Source organism: Chionomys nivalis, chromosome 10 (assembly GCF_950005125.1).
Source record: "Chionomys nivalis chromosome 10, mChiNiv1.1, whole genome shotgun sequence".
NCBI classification, from domain to species: domain Eukaryota; kingdom Metazoa; phylum Chordata; class Mammalia; order Rodentia; family Cricetidae; genus Chionomys; species Chionomys nivalis.
In genome coordinates, this window is record NC_080095.1 from 6,571,059 (window position 1) to 6,592,425 (window position 21,367).

Consider the following 21,367-nt stretch of genomic DNA (forward strand, 5'->3'; position numbering starts at 1 on the left):
TCTCGGTCTTCTGACTCCAGCTATGTGGGGTGCGGATCCCTAGCCAGGATTCCAGCCTGGATCACTGCTCTGTTCTCTCCTCATTGCCACAGAACCTGTCTGCCCAGGTGGCTGTCTGGGTCTTGCTGTAGTGTTTACAGCTGTGGCTTATCCACTCCCCTCATCCAGGCAGGCAGGACTCAGGCTGAGTTTAGGCTTCTTAGGATCTGCAGACCCCAAGAGAAACCTGCTCTGCTCCCATGATAAACTGTTTTGCTGCATGCAAACTGCCCAGAAGTTGAGGAGCCTGTGCAGCCTTCAGCCACATGGAAGAGCTAGCTGTTCTGCCAGCCTCCCCTGGCCAGGAAGAGGTCTCTTCACGCATGGACTCGTTCTGCTGCCTGGAAAAAGCAATTTGTCACATTGTGGGGAGCATTCCTGGTGGGTTGCTTTGGAGAATAATGTTGATTTAGCGAAATACAGCCAAGAATAAAATAGAAAAAATGGAATTGGAAAGAAAATTGTTTCCTATTGCTCATTCCGCAATCTGACTCTATTTTGCTAATATGTTCAGTACTTTATCATTCTTTAGACAGCCCTGTCTTTTCCCTCTGTTCTTCCCTCCATGCTGTGCTTTGCCTTCCTTCTTTGTCCCTCCTGTCTGTCTCCTCTTGGTAGGAATCCCAGGGCCATGGGGTTTGGGGCACAGCTGGATGCTCTACTCCCCGGAGAATAGCTCAGGAAACAGACTGGAGGAACCTGTCCCCATTTTTAACTTTCATTCAGCCCTTGGCACTGGCCTAGTATGCTGGTGTCAGGGCTTGGGTGAGTAGCAGGCACTCAGGCTGACTCCTCAGTGCTTTGGGGAACGGCAAGATTTCCTCAACCCGGTCTTTTGTGATGCAGGTAAATCCCTGTTCATCAAGCACTTACAAACAGGACAGGGAAACAGACTAGCTCTAGAAGAAACTCAACACTGCCACGGGGGGGTGGGGGGAGTTGGGGGGTGGGGGGGGAGTGGGGGGTGGAGAGGGCAGAGCAGGGTGGTGCCACTGCTTTACCCTTTCCCACTTCAGGGGTGCCTGCCACCTTTTCTCTGCCCCTCCACAAGGAGAGTTCAGTATTTTGGGGTCTCAGCATCAAGGCAGAGTTGAGCATAGGTGCTTCAGAAGAGTAGGTATTGGGTTGTCTCTGAGGATCAATTTCTTTTTTAAAAATTTTATTTAATTAACATTTTTTCACTTATTTTACATACTGACCACAGTTTCCCCTCCCTCCTCTTGTCCTGTTCCCTCCCACACCTCCTGTCTACCTCCTTTCCCATCCACTTCCCCTTAATCTCCATTCAGAAAGGGGCTAAGGAATGAAAGCTGCGCAGAGCAGCTCTGGGCATTGCAGTGAGGGGATTCGCAACATGTTGGTGTTTACCACTGGAACACATGTAGCAAGACCCTCACCTCAGGACAAAAACATCAGAGACAGCAAGGTACGCCTGGGGGCAGACTTTTCCAGGTGGTGGATCCTGTTTTTGGTTTGCTATTATAACAGATTCTTTTTACAGCCCACTCTGTATCATGAGCCTGAAGAACGCCCTTCCCTTCAGGAAGATGGTGGTGGCTACATAACTACAAGGCACTTTGCTGTGTCAAAAGTAAACTAATTAACATCTGTTCAGGATCAAAGGGTGTTATCTGATGTATCTACTCGCAGGCAGCACTGGGAGGCAGTTGAGTGTCCTGTCTCTTTAAGTTACTGAGGCCACAAATTAGGAATAACACACCAGATTTCCAAACGTGGAGCCTTACATGCTAGCAGAGAAAAGCCTGGGAATACTTGATTGCAGAAAACTCTCAAATACCTGTCCATTTGAATAGATTTAGCAAATTACCACGACTAACCCCACAAGCAGAGCCAAGACAGAATGGCCTGGCGTGGAAGAGAGCCCCCGCCATACTGCAGATGCCATCATCAGCATGGTCCGTTCTTGTATGAAAGATGTAGATTGAGTGCGTTTCCCCTGGCACTGTCCAGCGTTTCTAACACATGGGTTGATTTCTCCAGAAAATGAGTAATATTTTTGATCCCTTAGCATCTGGGTAATTTGGACAAGTGTACCTCATCTCTACAAAAGGACTTGTCACCTGTTGCTGCACTAATCTCAGTGATGGTCACCAGGGCCTGGTGCCTGTCAGTTCCCCAGCCCCCACAGTGCTTAGATGTCAGCCAGAATTCTTGTGGGCCTTCCTGGTCTTGGTTGCAGACAGAGGCCTGAAGCCATTCCTTTCTGCCTTGCTTAGGCTGGAGAAGGCCTAGGCCACTGCTAGGAAAGTGCTTGTCAGGCACTAGGGTCTGCCCTGTACACATGGCTCTTAGGGAAGTCTTACCCAGGAGGCTGCCTGGTCGTGGCAGCGCAGTGTACCTGAGCTGGAATAGAGCACACTGTCCTTGACCAGCACTGAGATGGCTCTCAGCATGAAGGAGAGGAACAGATTCAGGTGGATGTAGTTCCTGGTGCAGTGCAGCTTCCTGAAGAGGGAGAAGACAGACACTGATGTTTAATTGTCATCTGGGGTCTTTTCATGAAGTTTCATACAATTTGTTTAACTGCAATGATCACAGTATACTTTTTGTTTCCAGTTTTGCACCATGGGAAGTTATTTTTGCTTATGAACTCTCCTTTTCGTTCAGATTATTTCCTTAGTTTGGAGTTCAGTATAATGCAAAGACCTCACAGGAGCTGTCTTGAGCCTGCAGCCAAGTGTACTCCATCCCCCTATGGTTCGGGAACACAGGCTGGATAGCTAAGTGTGGCTGTCTCATTATCACTCCTCTTCTGGTGTAGCTTGTGGTCTTTCTGTTTAATGTTCCTACTTTGAGGCAGAGCTGCAGCCCTGACTCTAACTATTCCTCAGATGATACTTGGCTTTCAAGGCTTCAACTCTGATGTGTTATGTAGGAAACTGCCTTCTGTAAAGATTGACTTTCTCCTCTTTATATTGACACAAAGGATGGTTTGCCCCACACACAGGATTCCATTTTGGGTTAAGATCTGCAGTTCGTCTCCTGGTTACACAACAACTCATCCCATTCTTGACTGTCCTTTGACAGAAGCTTGCTGTTGGCTGAGGGCACAGGCGGATGCTTTCCCATTGACCCCTAATCCTGGTCACACAGGCGTTGACTTACCATTTGTCTCTCTCATGTCCCTGGCATGCTCTGACTGATCAGCCAGAACTACCAGAACAAATGAGACTGAAATATGGCCAATGGGAGCTGATTCCAAGTTTTGTGTAATTTAATTAATCTAGAGTTAAAAACAAAAGTATCATGGCCTGCTTTTTCTTTGCACACTGTGTCCTGGTCATGGCAGAGCTGGCCTTCACTTTAACAGATGCATCGTGTATGTATCTACTGGTGTGTGTGCACCATGGAGTGTCAGCTGTATGGGCCCTCTAGTATTACACACAAGAGAGACACTGCTGTAGCAGAGGTCAATACATTAATTACGTTGGAGGTTTTTCTTTTCTATGTACAAATGGAACAAAACTGGACAAGGATATGTCACAAATTTCATGAACAGCAGATGCTGTCTTCTGTGGTAGAGGAAGACAAAGAAACTTTCATTGGTTTGAAATGTTGAATCAAAAAGGTAGATAGATTTTTTAAAAATTTGTTGCATTTAACAAGAACTTTCCAAAAGTTAGTCACCTGAAATCAGGATTAAAATTCCAACAAAGGAGGCCAGTGAAAACAGTGAACCAGGGGCTTCTGTCCAACCCTTCCAGGAAACCCTGAAAATCTGGCAAAACTACTCAAATTAGTCCTGTTGTAACTCTGGAAAATACTCAGAGTTGACAGCTATGTGATCCCCCACCCCAGGTATGCACACTATAGGCCAGCCTTGCCTTGTCCTACGGCACATGCTCAGTTTGGTGCTTTCCTGGAGACAGTGGCTGGTGGTCTCTGCAATCACATAAAAATACAAGGTACTGATTTTTCTTTCTTTCTCTTTTTACTTCTAAGTTCATTGAACAACTGGTGCAACCTTTCAGAACGCATTCAGACAGAGAAGTAGCTATCATGAAAGCCAAATTATCTGGCAGCTGCCTAAGGCCAACATTAACAGTTGAGGCAAATGACAGACATTCTGGAGCCTAAGAAGAGAGGCTTGGGAGTGAGGTTCTTTGGAAAACTAGGATTTTGAAAACCTGTCATATTTACAGAGGACTTTATAATCCGGCATGCATGCTCCAGACAGGTCATATGTTCTCAAAAAGCTTTCACCTCAGGTGATCTTTAGATTTAGCATAAGCAAAAAGTGAAATTAAGGCAGCATTGTCAACAGCCTGGTCAAGTATTAAAGGAGTGTTTCCCACACAGCCAGACTCCCCAGATGGGAAATACGTCTTCTTTTCTTCCTATTTTCCCCCTTCGACTGTGGATGTCTGAGGATACCTCTATCACCAAGTAATTGACTGATAGATAACAGTGCTTAGGCTTCAGAGACCAAAAGGGCCAGCACAAACTCTACGAAACAGAAAAGTTTAGAAAAATCACTAAATAATTACAAGCTGAGCCTGGAGGCATAGAGCTGTAGTACCAGCTACTCAGAGACATGAAGGTTGCAAATTAAAGACTTGCCTGGAACCAAGAAGGACTTTAAGGACAATCTAAGCACTGCACCGAGACTCTGTCTCAAAATAAAAAGTAAATGCAAGGGTTGTGTTATACCTCTGTGGTATACTGCTTGTTTGGCATTTAAAAGGCTCTGAGTTCAATCTCAAGTAGCACAAAAACTGATAAAATAAAATAAATAATATAGAAACGCCTTCAACTCATAACAAAGAACAACAAAAATGAGATACAAAATTTGATTTCCAGAGTTATCACATCATTTTATTATAAATGTCCAATTTCAACAAAAGGATTATAAAGTATTAAAAGAAGCAAGAAAGCTGGATTGCTACTAGGAAAAATGATATAAATAAAACCTTTCCTTAAAAAAAAATCACACGAAGTAGCCTCACTAGACAGAAGCTTAAAACCAAATGCTTGAATATTTTCAAAGAACAGAATGAAATAAAGAGAACAATCCTTCAACAAAGACAGAATCCCATAAAGAGACGAAATTTGAAGAAGTAACTAAATAAAAATTTTGGATTTGATACGCACAACTGGCATTAGAAAGTCTCTAGAGATGGCCCAGGGAACTCTAGGCAGGCAAGGGAGAGACAGTCAGTAAATTCAAAGACCAAAGAAAATCACCCAGTCTTAGAAGCTGTTGTGTAGCAATTTGCTCAAAATGGAATAATTTCATCTTAGAGGAACCTCTTTAAAACTATGCAAGCAAACAAAACTTGCTAGGCTCAAACACCTCACAAGTCTTAGAAAGTTCCTGAAACTTATAACATTCACAAGGACAGCCCTCAAGCTGTAACAACTTCTGTGTAGAGGAGATACTCTAATCTGTTTAGCAGTCGGCAAGTTAAGAACAGGAACTCCAGGGATGCAGCTTTTATAAACTATCATGTGGGCTTGAGTGGGCTTTCCACTGATGCTTCTGAGTCACCTGTGTTTCTGGAGCAACCTGTTGTCCATGCTGCTGTAACCAGCCCCAATAAGCTCACTGGTCCACTGATTTAGACATAGGTGAAATGGGTACTTTGGTCAGTCCTTATATGTGATAACTAGAATTTGTTCATGTCTTCACAGAAAAAGTTATCAAAAGCAGAATAGATGAAGAAAAACAAAGAAAGCCCCAAAGACATATAAAAATTCTTAAAATGTAATAAGAAACCAAACAGTTGAATTAGAGACTAAGCACACATGGGACTAGAGAAGATACAATTAAAAAGTACATGAGGAGGGCTGGGCAGATGGTTCAGAGGTTAAGAGCACTGACTGCTCTTCCAGAGGTTCTGAGTTCAAGTCCAGCAACCATATGATGGCTCACAACCATCTATAACAAGATCTGGTGCCCTTTTCTGGCATGCAGGGATACATGTAGACAGAGCACTGTATACATAATTAATAAATAAATATTTAAAAAATAAGCACATGAGGAATCTGGAAGGACTTTGTTGGTGAAGTATTTGTTGCACTCGGTGTTAGGACCCAAGTTAGATCTTCTAGACCCATGTGAAAAAACCAGGAGCAACATCAGGGAGGTGGAAACTAAAGGATCCTCGGGACTCAGTAAGCTCCAGGATCAGTAAGAGATGATCTCAAAAACAGAGTGGAGAATGATTGAGGAAAACACCGGTCATTGACTTCTGGCCTCCACATGCACACACATGCATGAGCTCTTTACACACTGTGCACACGCATATATTAGTGCACATACCATGCACACAAAGGGCACGAGACCATCAAGCACCGCTTCACACTCAGTCTACAGTCATGTATTCTCTGCACCTCCAAGAGTTGCAAGTATCTGTATTAATCAAGCTTCTCTGGTAAAGGCTGAGAACAGCACTGAGCTGTGTGTATAAAGATAGGTATTCAGAAGGGATCTTGATACGTGTCCATTTAGCAAAATAATAAGTAGTAGTTTCACCCCTAGGGCAGGGAAGCTCTGTACCCATAAGTTCTTGGCCAGGTTTACAACACCAGGCATGAGTTGCATCTTGTGTGACAGATCTTAAATCCAATCAGAATGCAATTGGTTATTCCTTGGCCTAGTTTGATTTATGTTGCTGTGACAAAATACCATGACCAAAAGCCAAGTGGTGTAGCATGATTAATAAAAACCCAGAGACAGAAATTGGGATTCAACCTGAAGGTCAGAAAAGCAAAACAGGCAACTTCTGACTCTTACCTCTACCTCAGTCCTAACCGGCAATCCTGCCTCCAGGAATCTCAGAATGAGACTGAGACTGAGCGCTGTCTCCTCCCATCTTATATCCCTCTCCAGGGCTGGGATTAAAGATGTGCACCATTACCACCTGGTTTCTGTGGCCAACTAGTGTGGCTTCTGGGATTAAAGGTGTGTGTCATTGTTGCCTGGCCTGTAAGCCTGATCAGTACAGCTGTTTTACTCTCTGAACTTCAGGAAAGCTTTACTTATTAAAATACAAATGAAATACCACTACAAAGTGGGGGAGGAAAGGCTTATTTAAGCTTACACTTCCAGTTAATAGTCTATCACTGAGGAAATTCGGGGAAGGAATTCAAAGCAGGAACCTGGAGCAGAAACCATGAAGGAGAGTTGGTTAGTGACTTACTTTTTCTAGCTTGCTCACTTAGCTTTCTTATATAGCCCAGGCCCACCTGTCCAGAGATGGTGCCACCAACAATTGGCTAGGCCCTCCCACCTCAATCATCAGTCAAGACAATTTCCTACAAATATGACCATGGTCAATCCAATCTGAACTCTTGAATGAGACTTCCTCTTTATAAGTGACTCTTGATAGTGCTAAATTGAAAGTAAACTCTAGCTAGGAATCCATCATAAAAACCTAAGGACATGAATTTGAGTGAGTGTGTAGAGAGTCTGAGAGGAGTGAGAAGTGGGGAGGGTATTGGATATACTCAAAATGCATTTCATCTATGCATGAAGTTCTCATAGAATACACTAAACCATCTTAAAAAAGAAAACAACCTGAAATACCTGCTCCCACAAATCCCTCTGGTCTCAAGAAAGAAAGAGACATCCAACAGAAGATCAGACTTTGCAAATGAAAAAGTGCTATATGAACTGGGTCTGTTGAGCATGTCTAGATTTAAGTGGAGAGACATGAAATAATGGGAAAGACAGGAGAAGGGTAAGGAAATATATGAGAAAAAGTCAAAACACCAAACACAAGGGAGGATGGTGTTCCAGGAGAAGAGTATGATATGGAAGCAATTTTTCAGGGGGTTCCAGTCAAGAATTTCTGAAACTGATCACAGAGTAACAGATAAGATGCTTGACACTGAGACGGATACAGAAGAAATGCCACCAAGTCAATGAGTGCAAGCTGCACAAAGCAGGTAGCTCTCAAAGAGATGTTCAAGGGGGGAAAGACCATGCTTTTAGGAACAAGCTTGTGCCATAGGCATCTTCTTAAGAGACACAACCTTATCCTCGTATTCAGAAATATCATTTTAAAAAGCAAAGCAAAATTATTGTTTTAGGCAAGCAAAAAAAACTTGAGAATTCACTGCAATGAGACTTTAACCAGAGGCAGCTAGGGAGGCTCAGGAGAAACAGGGGAATGAGCCCAACAGGAAAGAAAGTGTGGGTAGAATGGAGAGCAATATGTGGGCTTTCTAAATAAACACCAGCCTAAAATAATAATGTCTATGGGATATCAATATGGAATTAAAATTTACAAAACCAAAAAGGCATGAATTGTACATGGAGTTAAAATATAATATGCTTGGATTGACTGGTAAGTGATAAAAAGTAGTCTAGAGGTTAACTGCTATGAATAAGAGAATGTGTTGTGGGGAGAGAGGGGGGAAGGGGAAAGAGAGGTGGGGAGGAAGGAGCAAAGGAGAGGGATGGGGAGGGAATGTATTATAAATGTCAGATTATAAGTGAATGAAAATAGAATCTATAGCTAAAAGTATAAAAGAGGGAAACTGGAATAAATAACTTTGTGTCAGAAAGAAAACAAAGAGAAAGATGAAAACTCAAAGTTGGTAATAACTATGCCAAGTGTGAGCTTAACAATGCTGCCATTTAACACAGTGAGAAATGTCAGTCTAGTTTCAATCTTCTACATGTTGGGAGCCAGTCTTAGCAGCACCACTGGCTGAAGAAGCTGTCTTTGATCCAATGCAGGCTTTGATCACTTAGTCAAAAATTAGGTGGTATAGCTATGTAGATTTATTTTTGGATCTATTGTTCTATTTACTTCTACTATGTGTTTGTTTTTGTGCCAGTACCATGCTGTTTTTGAATCACTACTATTGCTATTGTGTTTATATGAGCAGGGGGTTAGTGAGATAGTAAATTAGTGTAGTAACTTTGGAAGTCAGTGTGGGGCTTTCTCAAAAACTAAAATTAGCATAGCTATATGATTCAGCAATACAATTCCTACGTATATACCTCTCTTGGTTAGTTTTAGTTGTCAACTTAAGACAATCTAGAGTCATCTTAAGGAGAAATCTCAACTGAGGAATAACCTAGATCAGTTGGGCATGTGGCCATGGTTGGGAAGGATTGCTTTGATTGATGACTAACGAGGAAAGGCCCAGCCCACAGTTATTTCAGAAAATTATCAAGGGAGCAAGGCAGCAAGCATGTTCTTCTATGGTTTCTGCTTCAGGTTACTGATTGAGTTCATACCCTGGCTTCCCTCAGTGGTGGGCCGTGACCTGGATATGTAAGCCAAACAACTCTTTCCTCCATAACATGATTGGGTTGATGGTGTTTCACTATAGTAACAGAGTTCAAACCAGGACAAACTTGCTACTGGAGAAGTGAGACTGCTGTTGTGATAACTTGATGATTTTTGGGGAAGGGGCAGGGCAGACAGGGAGAGTTTAAATTTTGAGCTGGAAAAGCTGTTGAGTGTTCAGAGCGTTTTTGGGCTCGAGAAGGCGGTGAGAAATGTAGACAATGGGAGGGAGCCTGCAGGGCTTATGAGGTTTCAGGAGGAAGTAAAGACTTCGTTGGGGCCATTTTTGTGATATTTTAGGCTAAGAATCTGCAGTTGCTGGTTCAGCTGTGGCCAAAGAATCAGCTGTGATTAACAAGAGATGGGCACCACTGAGGTGAACTCTTCTATGCATCATCAGGACAATAGGAAAGTATCTCCTCAGGCCTAGCACACAGAAGCTGTAACATAAGGTGGCCGAGGCTACATGGCAATGTGACAGCCAAAATAGGCTGTGTGTAAGAAGTTACATAGTGCTGCTTTCGACGGCATGAAAGAAGTAAGACAGAAGGGGCCAGGAGAGTATCTGAGGCCTGGTGCCTCCAGAGAGGTTATTGATAAAGGTGCAAAGTCAGTTGCAGCAGGGGCCAAAGGGTGTTGGAGATGCCAGGGTTGTGGTTTGTTCATCGAGGATAGTGGCAGGAGTGAAGGGGAGCTGACTTGCCCTCACCAGACAAGCTGTGTCTGGTAGCATCAGAGAATTGGCTGCCCAAACCCTTTAGCGCCTATGGGTGACTCCTAGATATTGGACACTGAGCTATAGAATTTGGATTTACATGGTTAGATTTTGGATTTTTCTCTGATCTGATTGTTCCTATTCTCTGGTTCTTCCCATTCAGAATAAGAAGGTAGTTAAGTTGTTTTTGATTTTCAGGAGAGTCCAGCTGAGAGATTTTGGCTTTTAAAAGAGAGCTGTACTTTTAAATACCACAGAACAATTTAAGACTATGACTTTTTTTTAAAGTTGGACCATGTTTTATATTGTGGTATTACATGAGATATTGGTGGTAGGAAAGGCGAAGTTAGGAATTAATAGTTCTGTGTGTGTGCGTGCGTGCGTGTTTTTCAAGTCAACAAGAAGTAGATTTTCCTGGTTAGCCTTAATTGTCAAGTTAACACAGTTTAGAGTCAGCCACCTTAGAGAAGAAGCCTTTACTGAGGTGGCATTCTCCTTAGGCAAGTGGACCTGGACTTTGTAAGACAGTTAGCTAAGGAGTGGGACAGCACGCAGTGTTCCTCAGTGGTTCTGATTGAGTTTTCTACTTGAGATCTTTCTTTCAGTTTCCTCTGTGGTGTAATCTTGTCTGTACTCTAACAAATAAAGCTTGCCTGAAGATCAGTGGGTGGAGCTAGCTACTAGTTAAGCATAGAGGTCTGAAGGCGGGAAGAGACAGGAGCTCGGCCTCTTTCTGGTCTGAGGATTTCATAGAGGTACGAACTAGTGACTGGGTGCTTTGCTTCTCTGATCTTTCAGCTTTCACCCCCTAATATCTGACTCCGGGTTTTTATTATTAAGACAAATTAGAATGTAGACTCACTCTACACTCCTCAGTGCAGGACTGTACCTGGGAGTTTAAGTCAAACAAATGGTCTCCTCTCCTAATTTGCTTTTGGTCAATGTTTTTGTTTTCCACAGCAATGCAGGTAAACTAGGACAGCTTTTTTTTTGGGGGGGACAGCTTTTGAAAGACTATAAATAAGCATAGCACAGAATTCCTTGCACATCTGTATTTATTGTGACTAGTCACAACAGCCAAGTCTGAATCAGTCTAGGTGTCCATCAGCAGGTAGATGGATAAAGAAAGCGTGGTGTATGTGTAATGAATGCTGCTCACCTTTGGGGCAGAGGGTGTTATGGACAAAGATGGGTATGGAGGGCTTCGGGTTCAGACAGTATCCTGCATCTCGAGCCAGTTATTGTATTTACCCATGTTACAAGTTGAGCGAGGACACATCCTCTTTACTGAATGTCTATGTTATTGAGTTGTGTTTGGTTCCACACATGAAATATATGGCTGGCTCTGTGGTATCACCTATGGTGTCCCAGCATACTATGGGGTTGCAGGGACCTCTGTGCAGCATCAGCACAGTGATTCGTGACTCCTGCTGGTCAGGTGCATATACACAGCAGGCATCTCTCCTCAGCATGGCTTCCTCCTGTGAGTGCTATTATTACCCCAGCCCCTGGCTTCTCATGTTTCCAAATATCCAGTCCTTTCCTTTAGTGTTTGTTGTTCCTTCCTTCCTCCTTGCTCACCCTAGTTTCCATAGAGTGGGGCTGCAGGGTGGGGCATCACTGAGAGGTCACTGTCAAGTGTCATTCCAGGGGTAGGTCTGATAGATATCAACACTGTGTGGCTCCTGGATGAGTAGAGCTGTGATGGCTCACTTGACGTGTCCAGAGCAGACTGTGGATACATGGCACTTATCACAATGCTGATAACCTGTTTGCACAGGCTGTACCCTCAGCAGCCCTTCAGTCCTCAAGTGTCTAGTAACTGCTGGCCTTGACTCTGCCTGTTAAAATTCAGGATGGTAAAACTCTCTTATTGGATGAAGGTGTGGGATGAAATAAAATATCCATTAGCAAAGTTTATCAATTTCTGTTGGTAGGAGCTGTCTGTCATGTTTCTGGTGATTCTAATGCACAGTGGGGACCCTGCATGTGCCAGCAGGGTCTGTCTATGCTACAGTTTGGGACCTGATCTGGGACATGAGCTGCTTTATTTCTCTGTATCAGTTAAGTACTTGGTTATCTAATATTTTTTGTTTTGTTTTTCTAAAGGCATATTTGGGATACTAAATGTTTGGCAACTACAACTAATTTTGTTTTCTGGGTAAATCAGAACAGCGGAACATGCCAGAACATGCTGTTTTCATATTACAAACCTTAGAACTGATTTATACTTAGTTTTCCATGGATATTCTCTGAGCATCACTTCTGACAGAGAAGAGGTAACATGAGTCAAAGGCTCTGGGGTGCAGGATAAAAATCCCCCCAAAGTGCCTGAGCTCCATTTTCTGTGCCTGGAGAACTATCAGCCACCAGCAAGATGACATCCAGGGCAAATGGCTCTTTTCAACGGAAAAGTTCTGAAGCAGGAGGGGTTATGTACAAATCTAAAAGACGGTACGGCCACCCATGAAATAAAATATTGCAGGCTCTCTGGAAGGTCAAAATCACCCATGCAAAGTTCCAAAGGCCTTTGGCTTGGCTGGCCATGCCACACAGTACAAGGCGAAGGGACGGAGATTTGAGAGTGTCTTATTCAAGATGGGAAATAGATATTTTCCAGGCTACCCCACAGCAGCTTATTTCTCTAGGTTTTGTTTTCTCTTTGAAAAAATGTTAGAACACAGAGATAATTTTACACATAGTGATATACCAGTCATGTTAACATCCCCGAAGGAGGAACAGTGTAACTTGTCTGTGGTTGCGGAACTTCGAGGCTGTATCCTCCAGCATACCCAGCTCCTTCGCTGGTGGATGATAGAAATGTCCCCTTTTCCGACAATGACTTTCTCTCACATAGTGGCAACACTTGTGCTTGTCCTCAGCAGAGAGAACACAGAGGTGATGGGAGCCCTAGTGACTCACTCACACCAAATGCTAGTGTGCTCAGTGTGATCATCCCATAGGAGTATCCACTTATGTTCCTGTGGACCAAGGTTCTCATCCTGAACAACCACAGGTCACAGCAGAGACCTGAGCAGGGTCCAGGCGGTGATGGGGCACCATCCGACCTCACTACCAGAAAGAAAACAGTCAGACAGGATTGCAGGGCTCCTGTCCTAGGTCTGTGCCACCCACGCCCTTCCAATCTGCAGCACTTCAAATTCAAAAACCCTTTGGAGTGCCCCAATTAGTGTCCACATATTATAGATGTACATAGGGATTGTACAATTTGTCCAAGGTCACACAGATACAAAGAGGCTAAACAGGATTTGAACCCATTCAGTGTGATTCCTCCCTTTAAGGTCTTAGATTAAATGCACCTTCATAGAGCACCGAGAAGCTTCTGAAGGGAAAGGACAAGATCATCCGGTATTCATACTTCAATGTTTTTGTATATCACCTACTTGTTTAATAAGTGATTGCTGAACTAAAGGGCAACATTACCTGTTTACAAAAGAAATGGGAAATGTTTAGGTAAAAATTAAGTGTCAGTAATGTATTCCTTGCTAGGTTTCTTCAAGGGTACCCTATTTTACTTATGTTTGTGCATATGTGTAACTGAGTTTATGTTTATCATGTGTGTACGGGTGGACACTGAGGCCAGAAAGTGGCAAGAGATTCCTTGCATTTGGAGTGACAGGTGGTTGTGTGATACAATATGGGTGCTGGGAACTGAATCCCAGTGCTCTGCAAGAGCAAATAATCCATCTCTGTAGCCCCAAGAACAATCTATCATTTGGCACATGGAAGGGCTCCAAGTCAGGGTACCTCTGAGGTACCAAAAAACCTATAGGTAAGTTTGCTGGTTTCTTATTGTTTACAGAATTGCCCAGTTTTGCTCCTTACCTGAAGAGGCAGATAATTATGCTTCCTGTTGTAAGAGACATCAGAGAAACACTGTAGCCCAAGGTATAAATGGCCTTCACCAGAATATAAAACGTGATCTATAAAGAAATAAAAGCACATCTGTAAGCTGCTAACTAAACCCATGGAGCAATAGGACATTCTGAGGTTCTTCCTATTTGTAAAATACTCTCTCACACATGCAGAGTGCTCCGAGACCGGAAGGCAGGGTCACTCGTGGAATTCCACCTCCACATTGAGTCCAGAAGGACCGTCACTTTTTTGAACACCTATCTTTTCTTACAAATCATTATAAAGATGATTTTTGTAAAGAAATATTTTAAAGGGAACTGCATTGGCCACCACCAGGGCCGGGAAAAAGGAAGGTCGATATGAGTGGAACTGGTGGGGTCCGTTCAGTGCAGTAGGGGTGTGACAGTCTTCTGGGAATGCATTTCCTAGCAAGGCCAGGCGGATACACACATATGGACTTATGGAAAATCACATGACATCAAAAGTACATGACCAGTTACCCACAGGGTCTCTCCTTACAGCATGGCTGCATCTTACAATTTTTATTTCTGATGCTTAGGTTAGTAGGTTTCATGACTGGAATCTAAAATCCAAGCAATCACCAGATATGGGACAGAAGACCCATAGTTACTGCTGTAGAACCACTGAAGACACTATAAAAATGGGTGCTCTCTCTCTCTCTCTCTCTCTCTCTCTCTCTCTCTCTCCCTCCCTCCCTCTCCCTCCCTCTCCCCCCCCCCTCTCTCTCTCTCTGTGTGTGTGTGTGTGTGTGTGGTCATAAGAGAGAAAACCGGGCGCTCACAGGATATCTGAATAGGCTGTACCACCATCCGTGTTCCAAGGCCATGCTTATTCTGTACTTTTTGGTAAAACTAACTCAAGTATGAAAATGGAGAATATACCTATTCATTTAGGATAAATTTTATTTTTGTCAAAAAGTCCTAAAATAGACATAGCTACTGTTATCAAACCTCATGGTTATGGTACAATAAAGACTTCTGTCAGGTACAGTAGCACATCCCAGGACTTAGGAGGCTGGGAGATCAGGAGTTCAAGGCAACCTTCACTGCATAGAGTCTGAAGCAAGGTTGGACTTCATGAGGCCCTGATAGTAAAACATAAGAAGTTTGCATCTTACTACAACACCAATCTGCTAGGCAAGTTGTATCGATTAATGCAATAGTGACATGATCATCATGGAGGAACCAACTACTTTATTACTGCATTAGAGGTCTTCTCCACAGGAGGGATTTCATGTTTGGTACTGTGAACCTCGTCAAGAGCCTATGACTGGGGAGACCATAAGCCATAACCTACTGGCGTTTCAATAAATGGCCGTGTTTCAAACTGCATTATAAATATGCTTATTGCCATAGATTCGTGCTGCTCTCTCTCAAGATTAATTAGAAAAACTTCTTTTTGCAATGGGTAGTGTAGTTAATACAGAGACTCCTAAGTGGTCAGAGTACTGAGAATAAGTAAATATGAGTATTCAGCTGTAGATGGGCCATCTATCCCTATTTCCATCCATCCAAGGCTCAGGACCATAGAAAAAAAGAGAGGTCATAAAGAATGCAATAGCCAGAGGATGAGTAGGAAAGTTGTGAAATACTGACTTCTGGAAATTACATAGCTGTTGAACACATCAACTCAAAGCAGCTGTGGTTGCTTGCACAAGCCGTGCAAAAAATCAAGGCAGCCAAAATTCCAGCGTGGATTGGAGAGGGCTCTCAAGGCCACACTGCAGTGGTGAAGCTGTTGGTAGTTGATGGCTGCAGAAAGAGAGAGAGTCACTTTTCTTTGGGGATATGGATGCTGATAAGCTCATGCCCAGTGCATGGTAACATGCCCAGTGCATGGAACATGTGGTCAGTATTAATTTGACTCAGGGGCTGCTGCTGATGGTGGTGGTGATGTTGTAAAAAAGAAAACATGAAATTGGAGAGGAGATAGGACAAGGTATCCTGGATAAGCTGGGGAGAGGTTGGTGGGATGGATATGATCAAAATATATTTTATAATGTACTAAATTCTTAAAAATAAAAATACTATAAAAGCTATTCAGGGGTCTGTTAGGTTTGCTCATGTTATAATTCAATCGTATTTGAAAACATCACCCTACTAATGTTGAATTGTGGGAATGCTCCTTGTTGGTACTAGCATCCCATAAAGTGCTGGTCCCAGGTAAGTAGAGAACATAGAGGTCCATACCACCCTCTGCCATCTGCAGCTGGCACCACCATGGCTTCATTGCTTCCTTCTCTCTCCTCGAAGCCCCCTCATCCTTCCTTTTTTCATTCCCCACCCCATCTTCACCCTTATCTTCCCTTCCATTTACATTCACAGAAGTCTCCCCACTTTATCTCCTCCTCCCCATTTCCCTATCTTATCTGCGCCCTCATTCTTTCTTATCGATTGTATTGAGCTATACATTTTTCTCTGTTCCCCTCCCTTCCTCTCCCCTCTCCCAAGGTCTCCATGCTCCCAATTTACTCAGGAGATCTTGTCTTTTTCTACTTCCCATGTAGATTGGTTATATGTGTATCTCTGTTAGAGTCCTCATTGCTGTCTAGGTTCTCTGGGATTGTGATTTCTGGGCTGGTTTTCTTTGCTTTTTTTTTTTATTTAAAAAAACCACTTATGAGTGAGTGCATGTGATATTTGTCTTTCTGAGTCTGAGTTACTTCACTCAATATGATGTTTTTTAGCTTTATCCATTTGTCTGCAAAATTCAAGATGTTATTTTTTCTGCTGTAAATGTGCCATATTTTCCCGATCCATTCTTCAGTAGAGGGGCATTTAAGTCCTTGTGGCATATGGAGCATCCTTTGAGTATATACCCAAAAGTTTTACTCCATTCTTTATAATTCTCATCTCATCTGCCTCCTCCTTACTCCCTTTCTAAGCCTTTTCATTTCACCCCATTATCCACACTCCCTGTCCCCTCATTCTCATTTCTTCTCATCTTCGTCTTAGCTACTTTTCTATTGCTATGAATCGAGTATGACCAAAACAGTTTATAAAAGGAATCATTTAATTGTGAACTTGCCTACGAATTCAGAGGGTGAGTTATGAGCACTGTGGTGGAGCACGTCCTCAGGCGGGCATAGTGTTGTCAGAAGAGGAGAGTTGACTTCTTATCCACAAGCAGTAGGCAGAGAGATGAGGTGAGACTGGACGTGGCATGGGCTTCTGAAATCTCAAAGCCTACCCAGTGACACACCTCACTCAACAAGGCCATGCCTCCTAATCTTTCTTAACCAAACATTCAAATATATGAACCTACAGGGGTCATCTAATTCAAACTACCATTCCTTCCTATATACCTCATGATCATTTCTCTGAAGCACCCTGTTTGGTCAATGTATTAGTTACTTTCTATTGTAGCGATGAAATATCATGGACAAGCAATTTATATAAGCAAGAGTTGTTTGGATTTATGGCTTCAGAGGGATAAGAGTCCATCCATGACAGAGAAGTATAGAAGCAAGCAGCGGACATGGTAGATGGAGTAGAAGCTGAAGGCTCACACTTTTAATGGCAAGCATGAGGCAGAGAGAGCAAACTGGGAATGGCATGTGACTTTTGAACCTTCAGTCCTTGTTCCCAGTGACATTTTCTTCCAGTAAGGTCACACCTACTGAATAGTGCCACCTGGAGAGTGCCAACTGGGGACAATGGGGCCATCTCATTCAAAGTATGACAGTCAGGTTCCCTTCTCTGAATTCTTTCGGTGCAAACATACTTAGTAAGTTTACACTTGATTATATTTAGCCTTAGTCTTTCTGGAAAACCTGCTATGATTAAGCATCCCTTACCCCACCCTTCCTCCTTACCCTCATCTGGCCCATAGTAGTTGGCAACACAAAACTCTGTAGTGCTGCTACTAGTGTGGCCTCTTAGCCCCTCATGATGTCCTGTCTGGGAGGACTGGGGATGCCGTCTGATAAGCTAAATCTGGGCATGGGAGGGAAGGTTGAGCTTGGAGCCCTGTCATCATGCAAACATTTTAGAATTGGTGCTGTCCAAGGTCCCACAGCAGCTCCCTGGGAACACACCAGTCTCCCCTGCTGGTGTAGGAATGCATGCATGTCTTAATGACTGAAGGGACAGACTGGAGGCTTCCATAGTCAAATAGATGTACAAGTTTCTTCTACCTAGCCAATTAAAAACAACATATTTTGGTGACACAGGTATTTCAGCACAGCTGCTTTCAGCACATGTACCATAGACATCATATCAGCAATTCACAGATCTGTGAATGTCATTATCACCTCTGTACCTGAGCTTCTAAGACTCCACTCCAAGGTAACAAATGAATACTATCTCAAAAAAAATCATGCCACTCATTCATTGTGTGAAAATGGAATAACACACACATGCACATGTGTGTGCTCACACACATGCATGCACACCTGGCTAAACAACTATGACTTTGAAGTCAATATATCCATTCCTTTTATTCACCTAAAATATTTGCCAAGTGCCTGCTGGAGCCAGGGATGTCAGTGATGTAAGCAGACAGGAAACACAGCTTTCAAGGGACCTGTGTGCACAGGGATTGACAGCAGTCCTCGTGCACACAGTAAAATTTCTGATGAACTGAAATCCGTACAGAAAGGGCATCAAGTGAGAAACTTTAACATCAGGAGAAATATTAACAATAGAGCACTTGCTCAGTATGTATAAGTTCCTGTGTTCTGTACTCAGCACTGCCAGCACTCACACACACACACACACACACACACACACACACACACACACACATACTTGTGCAGACATACACACATGCACATACAAGTATGCACATACAGACACACATGCATGCATGCACAGACACACACATGCACACACAAGCATTCACATGCACACACACACATGCATGCACGCACAGACACACACATGCATGCACGGGCAGACACACACCAAACAAAACAAACAAACAAGCAGGCAAAGTAAAATAGTTCCACCTCAACACTAATGAGAAGACACAGGACGGCACAGAAAGGAGCACTGACTATCCAGACCACCCCGAAGCCCCTGCATGTAGACACTCTCTCTTCTGCCAAGGTCCCCAAGCCCCTTTGCTGAAGTCCCAGTTGCCCTACTGATATTGTTCTCATCACAGCTGCTCTGTCCCGACAGAGCTCATAAGGTCCTGGGTGCCCAGTACGCACAAGTACATGGTGTTTAGTGAATGAAGCATGACCCATGGATTAGGGAGTTGTGAAGTTTAGATAATTAGCACAGCAATCATTTGGCCCAAGGAACTGAGATGGAACAGCTGTTGAAGGCAAACAGGCTCTCTTCAAGGCCTTGGCTGTTGATTGGGTTCAGGGACTCTGGTGGCCACAGGAATGGACAGCCTTGCCTGCCCGCTGCTCCTAGAGGCCTATATCCTGGTTTCTGATGCAGCTAATTGCAAAGTCTAAATTGTAAGTAAGGTTGGCTTCTAAGAAGAAGCCTCTGCCTAGTTTAGAAAAGATAACCATCCCACAGACAAGGAGTTAACTAAACAAATACAATGACTTCTTGGTGACTGTGAGAACAATGAATATGATTTTAGACTTTTGTCAGGTCAGAGGTGTCAACACTAGTTAGTGACTAAAAGGTAGCAGACAGTCAAAGCCAACAGCTAACAAAGCACAAGCTAGAGATGGACTAAGGGGCTGTCCATGACCCCTAAGTGGGTGGGAGTACAGAGTTTGTGAGCAGAGCATGATCATCTGTCTCCTGGCTGGGCCAAGAGGGCATGCATAGTGTATGTGTCCTTCATAGGCTGACCCATGATAACCTAGATAATTAATCAATAGATTTGTCCAGTTTCTGCCCTGGCCCCATAAAAACTCCACATACAAAGAAGTTCCAAGCCTTTTCCCTGTCGTGAAAACCCCTCCCAAACTTGAAAGTGTCTCTCAGTTTTCCTTAATTTTTAATTTTCTGTAATTCTTATTGATAAAGTTTGCTTCAGCCTTGCACACTCCGAGCAGAGTCCACATTTTACATTGTCATTGGCGTTTGACCATAACTCAGAACCACTGTATCTGGCTGATTTTTGGTGAGAGTTGGATGTCTGGTACTTTAGGACTCTGGACCAGACACAACTAACAGGGCTGGGGAAGTTACACTGTACTGAGAAAAACCCCGTGTGTCACAGTCACTGCCACCGAGGTCTGAAAATGCAGGATTTCCTGTTAGAACCTCGCAGGAGAAGTGCATATGGCAAGAGAAGTCTGATAAAGTTCATAAGCAGCAGCTAAATCTCTGGAGCAAATTCTGGTCTAGACTTTGGGAGGACACATTTCAAAGCCTTGATGTTAGGTCTTTTTGTAGGTCTGAAATCCTGCTGCGATAAACAGTAGCAAAGATGGGTCTGAGATTTGAACATTGTGTATGTCCTTTCTAAAAAGAGGCACATGTTCTGATGGTGCCATAAAGCAACAGCTAAAAGATATTTGCTTATAAATGCTGCTGAATTAATCCAAGTTAGTTATTTTGAAATTCCTTGACTTCAAAATTGAAGACAAAAGGTATGTTACATTGGAGAAGAGATTTTGCTTTTGTTTCCATGGGAAATGAGAGGCTGTGGATTCATTCTGAGTTAAGAAAAGTCTGCTGCTTCTAAGAAAATGCTTTTCAGTTTTTACCCATAAGACATAAAGGACAGCAGCACTTAGCTCACTGGAAAGAGAGAAGCACAGCTGCTGCCTGGGGTGGGCAAGCACACACCTAGAAAGCCATGAAGCAGCAGCAGAAAATAACAAAACCACCAGCTAAACATGCAGCAAAATGTCTATAAATAAACTTTAAAAAATGTCCCAAAGTAAGGAACTGACAGAGTAGAAGATAGATACCGAGTCAGTATGGGGACTCCACTGTGGGACAATGATACCTCTCTTCACCCCAAGTAAGACAGAGTACAAGATAGATACCGAGTCAGTATGAGGACTCCTCTGTGGGACGGTGATATCTCTCTTCATCCCAGTAAGACTCATTACAACCAACAAGTCCCTCTTGGGGCAGAAAATCCTGGGTTTCTAGGCAAAGAGCACAAGACCTGAGAAAGCCCAGCTAAGGATGGAACTCAGCTGTGATGGCTTAGAGTGAGGATGAGCTTCCAGACCTCGGCGGGGGGGGGGCTTCCAAGGACTAGAGAGGGCAGGAAAATGGATATAATTCTGAGAGAAGGATGAAGTTCTCAGTGAGAAATTATATCTGATTTATCAGAGTTCCTGCAAATACATTCCAGGTATATTAGCTGGCTGATGTGAGGCTTCACTAAGAGGAAACACAAGGTGTCTGGGCATCTGCTCACAGTGTGAGGATGGCTGAAGGATAGAGGGAAGGAAGAGTCCAGAAAGGAAAAGGCAAGCAGACTGCGACTTGTACTGCTAAACTTATCTTACACAGATTATGAAGACCAGTGTGGGGGGAAAATAAAGCAAGGTTCTTAGTGGATAAAGTGCTGACTG

The 21,367-nt window shown here is 43.3% G+C and overlaps 1 protein-coding gene across 1 annotated transcript in view; it reads right to left on the reverse strand.

Annotated features, from left to right (window-relative positions):
- Positions 1-21,367, reverse strand: part of Vipr2 (vasoactive intestinal peptide receptor 2) — a 75,303-nt gene that overhangs the window by 13,280 nt on the left and 40,656 nt on the right. Inside the window, exons 5-6 of the mRNA XM_057782602.1 lie at positions 13,867-13,964; positions 2,364-2,505 (exon numbers count right to left, since the gene is read on the reverse strand). Coding sequence (XP_057638585.1) covers positions 2,364-2,505; positions 13,867-13,964 — 240 coding nt within the window. The remainder of the gene's footprint in view (positions 1-2,363; positions 2,506-13,866; positions 13,965-21,367) is intronic.